The sequence below is a fragment of the Corvus brachyrhynchos genome, unplaced genomic scaffold (assembly GCF_000691975.1).
Source record: "Corvus brachyrhynchos isolate BGI_N302 unplaced genomic scaffold, ASM69197v1 scaffold351, whole genome shotgun sequence".
Lineage (NCBI taxonomy): Eukaryota > Metazoa > Chordata > Aves > Passeriformes > Corvidae > Corvus > Corvus brachyrhynchos.
Window position 1 is genome coordinate 529,896 of NW_008236203.1, and position 11,522 is coordinate 541,417.

At 55.2% G+C, this 11,522-nt stretch overlaps 1 protein-coding gene across 1 annotated transcript in view; it reads left to right on the forward strand.

Annotated features, from left to right (window-relative positions):
- BCORL1 (BCL6 corepressor-like 1) overlaps positions 1-11,518 on the forward strand; it is a gene marked incomplete at its 3' end in the record, with an annotated part of 16,271 nt that extends 4,753 nt beyond the window's left edge. The window contains exons 4-14 of the mRNA XM_017741041.1: positions 6-710; positions 1,005-1,179; positions 1,652-1,732; positions 1,888-2,337; positions 3,792-4,021; positions 4,130-4,336; positions 4,415-4,581; positions 4,713-4,858; positions 5,718-5,795; positions 10,040-10,193; positions 11,254-11,518. Coding sequence (XP_017596530.1) covers positions 6-710; positions 1,005-1,179; positions 1,652-1,732; positions 1,888-2,337; positions 3,792-4,021; positions 4,130-4,336; positions 4,415-4,581; positions 4,713-4,858; positions 5,718-5,795; positions 10,040-10,193; positions 11,254-11,518 — 2,658 coding nt within the window. The remainder of the gene's footprint in view (positions 1-5; positions 711-1,004; positions 1,180-1,651; positions 1,733-1,887; positions 2,338-3,791; positions 4,022-4,129; positions 4,337-4,414; positions 4,582-4,712; positions 4,859-5,717; positions 5,796-10,039; positions 10,194-11,253) is intronic.
- Positions 11,519-11,522: the final 4 nt, after the last annotated feature.

Here is an 11,522-nt window from a genome sequence, read left to right on the forward strand (position 1 = left end):
TCCCGCCTCAGGAACAGGATGCTGCGGCCAAGAGCAAGAGCTGCCGGGCCTTGCCCAAGCCCTACGAGGAGCCAGCTAACCCAGCCCCACTGGAGACAGGTCCAGCTCTCCAGACCAGCGCTTTGGATGGGAAGGGGGGGAAAGGGAAGCTGGACAACACTCCGAAGAGTCAGGAGTGCACTCAGCCGGAGGCTGACTCCGGTCAGGTGGGCAATGCACAGACTGAGGCTTCCCAGGGGAGCTGTAGCCTCAAGCAGTCGGATGCAAAACCCAAAAACCAAGTGTTGGCGGCATATTTGTCACATGACCTGCCACCGGCTGGGCAGCAGGGCCTGCGGATGGTGCCAGAGGTGCCCACGGATGGCCAGCGCAAGGAGCCGGGCTGTGAGGGCTCCCAGGAGCCGCCGGCCACGGAGCCCCTCCCGTGTGTGCAGCAGGTGGATCTGTGCAGGGTCAAGAAGGAGCGAGTGGAGTGTGATGTGTCCTTTCCGTCGGTGACCTGCCTGCGGGCCGGAGCGGCTCCTCAGGGCTTCGCTGATGCCAAGCTCAAAGGAACGGGGCAAATCAAGCAGGAGGGTGGCACACGCTGCAAGGGCAAGCGGCAGCATGACGGGGACGCCAGGCAGAGCCACAAGAGACTGAAGTGCCAAGGCCAGGACAGTGAGGAGTCCCCAAGCAAGTCGGGAAGCAGGAGCGCGCATGGCCGGAAGGTGTGTGGGACGGGTTGGGACATCTCACGGCAAAGGTGGGGCTGGGGGAGAGGAGAGAGCTCTCATGGGGGGACAGCTGAGGGCACAGGGCCTCCTACCTGTGCTCCTGGGCATTGCCTGGCTGTGGGGGAATGTAGCTGTGCTGCAGGTTGTCCAGGGAAAAAATGTATCTGGAGTGTCAAAAAAGCTGGAGGGGCACCAGCATAAGCAGTGGGGATGGAGTTTTGTCCTTTCTGTGCTGCTCCAGCTCAGCCATTGGAAGCTCCAGCTTCAGCCTGTGTCTTCCCTTCACAGTGGCAAAAACACCATGACAATCCACATGAGCTTGGCAAGCAGGAAGGCCGGGAAGGCCGTGGCAGCCTGGGTGCCATCACAGATCACAACAGCCTCAGGGTAAAGCGCAAGCGTAGGAGGCCAGCGAAGACGGAGTGCCCATCTCCGGCTCACCGCGGAGACAGCCACGAGGAAGGTACTCTGGGGAATGGCAGTGGGTTCCTGCAGGGTCAGGCTGCCCTAGGGGCCAAACTGCTGCTCCCCTGAAGCCAAATGGCCTCTGGAGCTGGGTTGGGATCCAAACTAGAGCTGCAGCATGATCAGACTCCCAGAATAGAGGAGGTTGGGAGGGATCTTAAAGCTCATCTTGCTCCACCCTGCCGCCATGGGCAGGGGCACCTTCCACTAGACCAGGTTGCTCCTGGTCGAGCCTGGTCTTGGATGTTTCCAGGGATGGTGCATCCCCCACCTCTCTGGAGAACCTGTGCCAGTGTTTTATCACCCTCATTGTCAAAAACTTCTTCCCTATATCCAATCTAAACCAACCTCTGCTTGTTCAAAGCCATCCCCCTTACACCATTGGAGTAGCCCCTGCTATGGTGACACTGCACTGCCCTTCCCACATCACACGTCTGGTCTGTTTCCTCAAGGCTTGGTTTTCCCCACAGGTTACTTGGAGAAGAAGCCCAAGAACAACTTCAGGGATTTCATTCCAGTGGTGCTGAGCAGCCGGACGCGCAGTCAGTCGGGTGAGTTGGTGCCCAGGCTCCCAGTGACAGTCCTGCTTGGACTGGGAGCATTCCCTTTTCACCTGGCCTTGTCCCTGCATTTTGTCCTGCTTTGAGGCTTTGCCTTGTGGATCCTCTTGGCTTTTTTGTCAGCTAGAAATCCCACTTTTTTGCAGGAAGCATTGCTGGCTCTTCTGCTGGTGTGACGGGAGAGTGTGATGTGAGTGGTCAGGAGATTTTACCATTGCTGGAGGAGGATCAGGAAGAAGAGGAGGAGGAAGAGGAAGAGGAGGAGGAGGAGGAGACATCCTTGAAACATCGCAAGCTGCGTAAATCCCACAGGACATCCCGCTGCCACAGCCGCAGGGACAGGGACAGGGACAGGTCTGTGTCTGAGAGGAGCAGCTGTCACACGAGGAGGACCCGGGAGCTGCCCTGGAGAGCGGAATCACCCAGGCAGCTGTGGGAGCCCAACGAGGAGGAGGAGGAGGAGGAGGAGGATGGCCACATCAAAAGGAAGAAAAGGAGACGGCAGAAAAGTCGGAAATACCAGACAGGGGAATACCTGACTGAGCGGGAGGAGGAGCAAGTGGGATATCCCCACCGGAGGCGGAAATCCAAAGCAGGTACAACCTGGGAAGGGCGTTCTGGTACTAAACTGGGGACCAGCATGGGAATTTTTTGTTTTGTCACGTGTGGAATTTTGGGGATTTGGTTCTCAGGATTTTTTTTGTAATGATGAAACTCCCTCACTTTTAATGACTTGGTGGCTGCAGCACAGGCTGCTTCAATTGATCAGCTCTTCTTTCAAAAACATTTACAGTACATTCCAGAGCAGTAAACAGCAATTTATGTGGCTAATTAGACACTGATCTTACCCTCGCATTAAGACAGAGGGCGTGGGAAAACGACAGTGGGACGAGGTAGCACAGTGGAATATTTGTGGACAAGCAGGGCCCCTGGGAGCCGTGCTCAGCACTCTGGGCTAACGCAGGGGGACGCGGAGCCATCCCGATCCAACTCGGCTGCTCGTGGCTTTATCTTGCTGGTGAGGGCCACTTACAGACTTGCACCAGGGAGCACAAGGGTGAGAGAATTAGAAAGGGTGGAGTGATGGGGGAACCTGCTCTGCGGTTTGTAGGTGTGAGGAGGAACACGCTGTGCCCACCTGTGCCCACCTCTGTTCTGCCACTGCTCCTGTGCCTTCCCCTGCCACTGCCACACCCTCTGTGAAACCTAAATCCATGATGAGCACGTCCCTGAGGGCAGCAGTCCCTGCGGTCCCCTCTCCCTGTGCAGGGACAGTCGAGGCCATGGGATCCGTCCGGCAGTGCACAGGGCTCAGTGTGTGTGGCAGTGTGCTGGCACTTGGCTGTGGCTCATAGCTGTATCCAGGGTCACACAGCTGACTTTGGGGGCAAAGCTGTCATGGGCAGCACTTGTGCCAGCCCTCTGCGTGTTTGGGCTGTGCCCTTGGAGGGCATGAAGTGGACACGGCCCTGTTGCCTTCTGCCACATCGGAGCTCAGACTGGCACTCCTCAAGAGAGGCGGAGGCGCTGCTGAGATGCTGTGGGGAGCAGAGGTGGCTGCTGCCCTCCCAGCAGCCGGTATCTACTCCAGCATGGTGTTACACTATCCTGCAGTGTCTGGGAGCCTCTGTCAGACCAGGAACAAAGTTTCAAGTCGGCTTCCTGGTGTCTTGGCAACTCAAGGGCACTCTCAAGATGCCTCCTGTTCAGAACAGGAGCCTGGAAGGAGCTTTGAGTGCAGCAGCATTCGGGAGGGTTTGCCCCTGCCCTGGGGCTGGATTTAGAATCATGGAATCCCAGAAAAGTTTGGGTTGGAAGAGACCTTAAAGCTCATCCAGTTCCACCACCTGCTGTTCCACCACTATCCCAGGCTGTTCCAAGCCCCGTCCAACCTGGCCTTGGACACTTCCAGGGATCCTGTGGCAGCCACAGCTTCTCTGATTCCTGTGCAGCTGTCAGAGATGGGCAGTTTGTCTTGCCTGGTGGCAGAGGTCTGGGTGACCTTCGGTGTGGTACCTGAAGAAGCTCCTCATTCACATTTCTCCTTTAGATTGTAGGCACCGGAAGCAGAAGGAGTCTGGGAAGGGCAAAGGCACAGAGCTCCAGCTGAGGAGCAGGCTATCCCCATCCCCCCGGAAATCTCAAGGACGCACGGACTTTCGGAATGGCTTCTTCCTGGAGCACTCCGACAGCTCTCCTGTCCAAGAAGAGCTGGAGAAACCATCAGGAAAACGCAAATGTAAAACCAAACACCTGGCAGGGATCTGTGACGAGGGGAAGGTAAGGCTTGAATGGATGAGGGGAACACATGAGGGGAGAAGAGGGAGAAGGGGACTCCTGTGAGTCGTGGCCACATGTGCCAAGGAGTTGTATTCCTTTCTTTCCCAGGGGAAAGGCTGCTGCAACCAGCCCAAAACGTGCTCTCTGAAGAAGCCCCAGGACTTGTGGACACTTTGTAAGTCCCATCGGGCCAGCCCGGGGAGTTCCCCTGAGTCGCCCCCGGCCCAGAACGTTCCTCCTGGAGCTCGGCGGCTGATTGTGAACAAGAACGCGGGGGAGACGCTCCTGCAGCGAGCAGCTCGCCTGGGCTACAAGGTGAGTCCTGTGTCCTCCTGCCTCTGCCCCTTCTGCCCCACCTGGGCTGCTTGTCACAGCCGTGCTCTTGTTGTGCAGGACGTGGTGCTGTACTGCCTGCAGAAGAAGAGCAGTGACGTGAACCACCACGACAACGCGGGGTACACGGCCCTGCACGAGGCCTGCGCGCGTGGCTGGATCGACATCCTGCACATCCTGCTCCAGCACGGCGCCAACGTCAACTGCAGTGCCCAGGACGGCACCAGGTGAGCCAGGGGCAGGGTGGGGCAGGGAGCGGGGTGGCTTCTCCAGGTTGGTCATCACTAAATTGATCTTAACCCAAACCAGAGCATTTCCTTAGCAAACTCCCGGCCCCCTTCTGCTTCTGCCCTTGCAGGCCTGTCCATGATGCAGTAGCGAATGACAACCTGGAAACCATGTGGCTTCTCCTTTCCTATGGTGCTGATCCCACTCTGGCCACGTATTCTGGGCAGACAGCAGTGAAGTTGGCCACCAGCGATGTGATGAAGCGCTTCCTCTGTGGTAGGTGCCAGGCCTGGGGTCACAGTGCTCCCATCCTTCCCCTCTGGCAGCATACAGGGCCAAGTCTGGGTGTCAAAGGGCTTGAGCAGAACCAGACTCAATCTTTAGCTCTGTCCTGTCACACAAGCATGTTTTTACCACCCAAACTTTAATTGTAGAATTGTATCTGTTTCCTGTATAAGATACAAGTCACTTTTCAGTTTTCAGCGTGCAAGGAGACGGCTGTGCTGTGGTCATACAACTAAAGACAGTGCTCTGCTTGGAGATGCTGTTCCACAGTCCCTGGTTCTACTGCCTCACCTAAGTGAACAGATTTTTGTTGCCAAATAATGCTGCGAAAAGAGCCCTGCCCAAATGCTGCTGCTGCTGGCAGAAGGGGCCATTTTGGATCCCTGTGGCCGCGTTCGGTGCCATTTGTGTACACACAAGACGAGTGTTATGGCTTCTCCACAACAGCAAGGAAGGGACAGCCAGAGGTGGTTCCCAGACAGAGACAAGACAGAAAATCTCCAGTGTTGAAAAAACTCTGTTTGCCTACAGCCTGTGTGAGCTCCTCCAGGCTCAACTACTCACACAGGTTTTGGGGGTGGTGATTTGGAGTTCAGGACTGCTCTAAGAATCTTTCTTTCCAAGCCACTTCACACTGTTGTTTCCCCTAGTCAGCTCCCATTTCCTGGTCGGGGGCCTGGGGTGATGCCCACTCCTGAGTGGGAACACCCTTCCTGCAGCCGTGGTTCAGCTTCTGCTGTAATGCCCAAGTGGGAAAAGCAGCAGGGTGAAGCAGCTCCCCCTGGATCTGTGGGTATGCACCCTGGGATGATGCTTTGAGCCGTTAACCCTCTCGATTTCCCCTCTCTAGATTACCTGTCAGACCTGCAGGGCCGCAGTGACGGAGACCCTCGGACAGCCTGGGATTTCTACAGCAGCTCCGTGCTCGGTGAGTGCCGTGTGGGCCGGGTCAGCGGCAGCAGGGCAGGAGGTGGTGCCGTGTAAAACATATCATTCCCTCGGGTTTGGCCACATCCCTCCCCACTCATGCTTTGGTTAGAGACCTTGCCATGCTGATACATGCTGGGAGTTGCTCCTGGAAGGGACTTCTTTGGGAAGCTGAATATGTGCATCCCTTGAAGTGCAGGACTGGGCACCAGGTGCTGCTGGTGACTCCTGAGGGTCTTTGGTTGTCAATCCCGAGCATGTCATTCTTGTAGCAGTTCTTGTTGCTCTCCTGCTAACCAGTCACCAAGGAAGGTAAAGGACATACTCATTCCTCCAAGGTGTACAACTCTTGAACTCCCAGGTTCCCAGAGCTGCCCATCCCTCTCCTCTGCTTTGGAGGGGAGATGTTCATCCAGGGGAGGTCCTGTTCTTACACCACCAGGCATTTCCCAGTGAAGGGCTGACTTTTGCCTTTACTGTCACTTCCTCAAAACTGTGGTTACAGTGGAAGAAGTTCTGGATCTGGCATGGGCCTGTGGCACACTGGAGTCCCTCCAGCCTCTTCCAAGTTCAGCGCTCCCGAGCCCTCCGTAAGGACTTGGAGTATTTATGCCGGCAGGCTGAGAGGCTGCTTGTTGGTTGTAGTTGCTCACTTCCATAACTTCTAACATCCTTCTAGAAACAAAAAAGATCTGATACATTGAGGAGGGTGCTCTTGGTAGAGGACTTGTCCTTGGAGGACCCTGATGTCTTTCCATTCCAGAACAGGAGAAATTCTGCACTCCTGAGAGCGCTGTTTGTAGGCTGCTGCACCTCAGCCCTGCCAAGGGAACAGTTCAAACCTCAACCTCCTTCCTCAGAATTTCTCACTCTCAAAGCTGTCACAAGCCTTTACAAAGAAAAATAGCTGTTCTTTGTGGTATTTTTAAAGATACTACCCCTTTTGATTTATCACTGATTCCCACTTGGATTTCTCTGATAAACAAGGAAGGAAGATGGTGTGTGAATTTGTGGGTAGACGAGTGTGGCTCTCTTTGGTCACTGCTGAGTTCCTGGTTGCCCAGAGAGCTTTTTGCTTGAGTTCTGGTATCTCCCTGTGTCCCATTTGTCAGTGTCCCTTCCCTCTGGAAGCTCCTGGCTTGGGATGTAGGCTGCTGTCTTCCCACATTTCAGTCCTCCACCCCTACAGGCAAAACCAAAAGGATTGTTTTTTCAGTAAGCAAACCATCACTGACTCTTAGGTGTTCCTTGGGGGTGGAGGGGGACTGGAATGCCACAGTGATGGCAGTTCACTGCTCAAAGGGCCTTACTTGGAGCCTTGGCTAACACGTGGAAAATCTCCATAGGGAGGGCTAAGCATTGCACTTCTTTTCCTGCCCCTGGACCTTAGTTGAGCTTTTCAGAGTATTTCTTCATTTGAGGGTGGTGAAACACCACCACCTCTGTGAAACACATCCAGCCTCTTCCCGTTGAAACACATCTTTCCAGGTGAAACATATCCAGCCTCTTCCCCTTCCACTTCACACTGAGTTCTGGCCACTGGGGATGTGTCTCTGCTGGGTCTCTGTCACTCACATGATACCTTCTGCCAGGTTTTTCTTCTCTCCTGGGCAACCTGAAGCTTTTAACAAGTCAGACAATCCCACACTGATCTTCCTCTACCCTCCCCTGGAAGCATCATTTCATCCTTGCTGTCATGGAAAGTTCCTTCCAGTGTTGGTTGGGCTGATGTTCACACTTCAGGTGCTTTAACAGAGGTTTTTCCAGACATGGAATGATGATCCCTGGAGAAATGTAAGCTGCACAAAAGGTTCTGGAGCCCTGTGGCTTTGATGTTGCTTGTGGGATATTTCCAGCTGTGGCTGAGGCGGATCCCAAGTTGAAGCTGCTGTCTGAGGGCTGGGCACGCCATCCCTCCTGCTGCCCCATCCACGGAGCATTCCCAGTGCTACCTTTGGGAGGCAGGAGCTAACCCAGCTGAGAAGGGATCCCTTACCCTGCCAGGTCTGTTTCCAGCAGGCACAGGAAGGGACCCTCCTCCCCATCCTCCTGGGATCAGTTTACAGCAGCAGCAGCTGCCCTGCCAGCCCAGTGCCTGCGCTGTGCCGGACACTGCCAGAGCCACAGAAAAAGCAGGATGCCCAAGCCCAGGACATGGGGCTGGTTTCTTTGCAGCCTGTTTACTCTGTGTCCTGAAATGTCCCTTTCTGGCTTGGGTACCTCGGCAGTCGCCTCGGGTCACCTGGAACAGGCACAGCCCAGGGCAGGAAAGTACCTGGTTCTGCTCTGGAATAACTGAGCTGCTCTCAATCATCACAGGCAGCAAACAACTCTCCTCCTCCGGTGGATCAGTCCTTTGAAATCTCCCTTTCCATCAGCTCCACCAGCTGAAGCACTGTACATCCCTCAGGATACAGGAGAAATCCCAGGCCCTGCTTGAGCTGTTCCTATTCTTTGAGACAGGAATGCTGTCCACATTTTCCCTGAGGTCTGCAACTCTCTGGGGGCAGAAGGATAATGAAGGAAGCCAGGGTGTGGGATCTCTGTGGTGTGGAAAAGTCATCAGTGTCCTGCACTTGGTGCTGCTGGAGCTCCCTACAAAGTCCCAGTCCGGGGTTTGTCTCCACCTGGGACAGGCATTGTTGTGCCTGATTGTCTCCCTCAGTGGTACAGAATGTTCCTGTCCTTGTCCCAGCCTTTGCACGGGCAGACAGACAGGACTGAGCTTTCAGGACAGACACTAGGCCCTATTTTTGCCACGTTAAATGCATTTAATTATTTTTTTTCTGAGTTGCTCAGGAAATCTGAGGTTTTTCAGTGATGGCATCTGAGCTTTGCCAGCAGCAACAATGGATCAATAACCATGTCACTTATTTTTGTCCTATTCTACAGCAAGTTTTGACAATTACAGCACTCTGTTTCTTAGAGAATTTTTTCCCTTGGCAGCACTAGGAAATAACTATTTTTCCCTGAGACCATGCCTGCACCAGTGTCTCCTGTCACCTGCTGTTGTTCCTCTGTTGGAATCCCACTCGTGCTGGGTGAGCAGCTGGGTGTGTGAAGCTTCCTCGTGCAGCACACCCGAAGATTTTCTTTTTTTCAGTCTTTTCTCTCATGTGTGGGGTTGAACTTTTGCATGATTGGTTTATTTGCTCAGGGGCACACTGGGCCTGGCTGCTCTCTGTAGAATCTGAACTCTCTTACCTGGAAGTTTTTGGAATTCTCCTGTATTATCTCAGAGGGATAAAACCACTCTGCAATAATTCACACCTCTTCATAATAAAATCCAGGCAGCAAGCTTCTCTTCAACAGGAGCTGTTCAGATGGGTAAATAGGAAGATTATCTGGTATTAAATGCTTTTGGATCCAGCCTGCTGTTCTCCATCCCCTCTGGACACAGATCCTGCTGGATCTCAGGTGCCTCCTGGAACAGCCAGGCAAATTCTCTAAGTCATTGAATCATGGAATGGTTTGAGTTGGAAGGGACCTTAAAGACCATCTTATTCCACTCTTCTACCATGGCAGGGACACCTTCCACTATCCCAGGTTGCTCCAAGCCCTGTCCAACCTGGCCTTAAACACTTGCAGGGATGAGGCAGCCACAGGGAAGAACTTCTTCCATATATGCAGCTTAAATCTCCCCTCATGCTTGTAGCTTGCTTGGATTAGTCTCTGGTGGCACAGCCTTGCTGTCCTCACTGGGATGGGTGCTGGCTCCCCTGGGTCACCTGCTGGAGGTTCTGAGGGTGGGATCTGGGTGGAGAAGCTCTTGAGGAGCAGAGTGCTTGCTGTGCCTTCCTTGGTAGGGCCTGTGCAGGCAAAGCCTCTCTACATCCACCTCCCACCTCGCTGTTCCAGGCTCTTCCAGGCTGAGGAGGTCTGTGCTGACATGGGAGAGGGCCCAAGGTCATTTTGGAGAGAGTCTGGGGTCTGCCAGTGGGGTGGCTCATGGTGCAGGCTGTGCCCCATCCCAGCTGTGGGACCAGAGCACACCTGAGCTTCCTGCCAAAACTCAGGGTGTTCTCCCCACCTCATCTGGTCAGTGAGCAATCCCTCTGTGCAGAGCAGCAGTGCTTGCTCCATGTTCCTCTGGGACGAGGGGCTGGAGGGGAGCAGGAGGGGTGCGGTTCTCACCTGGCTGCAGGAATGTTGCGGGAACGTGCCCGTGGGGTCGTGGCAGTGGCCAGGGAGTGCCAGCACTGGCTGGTGTGTGACTGAGCAGTGCCAAACTCTGTCCTGTTGCAGAGGGCAAGGACACCATCGGCTGCGACCTGCTGCTCAACCCTCCAGGGAGTTCAGACCAGGAGGAAGAGGAGCAAGAAGCAGATAACTTCATGTTTGAGTTCTCAGACAAGCCGCTGCTTCCCAGCTACAACCTCCAAGTGTCGGTCTCCCGGGGGTGAGTACCTTTCCCTGGAGCAGAGCAGGACCACGGGTGGCTGCGGCCCTGGCACGGGTGGCAGCACGTCGGTCGTTCTGGTGGGGTTAAGAGCTGCTCGTGGATCTCAGGTGGTTTTTTTTCATAGAATCATCACAAAATCCCAGAATGGTTTGGGTTGGGAAGGGCCTTACAGCTCATCCAGTTCCACCCCCTGCCATGGGCAGGGACACCTTCCACTGTCCCAGGCTGCTCCAAGCCCCATCCAGCCTGGCCTTGGACACTTCCAGGGATCCAGGGACAGCCATAGCTGCTCTGGGCAGCAGAGGGGAAGTTGTGGCTGTGGCACAGGGGAAGGTGGGGAAGCAGCACCTGTCTTGGCACAGCCTGGAGTGTTCTTAGGGAGCAGGAAAGGCTCATCAGGGCTCCCCCCACCCTCCATGGCCAGGCACATCCTGCTGCTCTGCATGTCCCTGTGTTGTGCCTGTCAGGGAGCTCCCCTCTCTCATCCCTGTGACCCTGCTCCTAGCCCCATTTTCCTTCAGCAGCAACTCACACTGATGGCTCTGAGAATTGTTTCCCTTCCACTATGGCTAAATCAGTCCCAGCACTGGAACAACCCTGCACCCCCTGTGACATGGTGGCTGTTGTTGGGGCAGAAGGGTGACTTGGAAGAGGCAGCAACCAAAGTACCGCCCCTCTGTTAGCAAATTTCTGTGCCTGCCAGTGTTTGTCCATGCAGAAGGACACATGCAGCATGCCCTCCAGCAATAAACCACACTAGAAGCTCCATTTCCTGACATGTGGCTTATTTCTGGCAGGGAAGCTGCCAGGACCTTGTTGAAGGCAGGACTTTCACACCACTGTCCCTGCCTAGCTGTGAGTGTTTTAAAAAGCTGTGACCTGCGAGGCTGTGATCAAACCCCAGTCCGTGGGCTCCTGAGGGGAAGCAGCACATGGAGAACAGTGCCAGGGGCAGAGGGGAGGGCCAGCATGCCAGGAGGCGGGAGACAGGGGCGTGGGCACGGTGCCTGCAGCCTCCTCCACCCTATAACCCGCTGTGCTCTTGCCATCCTCGCAGGCCCTGCAACTGGTTCCTGTTCTCTGATGTGCTCAAGCGGCTGAAGCTGTCCTCCCGCATATTCCAGGCCCGCTTCCCCCACTTCGAGGTGGCCACGCTGCCCCGGGCAGAGTTCCAGCGCCAGGTGTCCCTCAGCCAGGTGCTGGCACAGGAGGAGGTGCCGGCAAGCCCTGAGCTGGCGCCGGGCACGGCAGAGACTGTGGAGCTGGTGCACTACGAGCCCGAGCTGCTGCAGCTGCTGGGCTCGGCTGTGGAGTACCAGGCCTGGA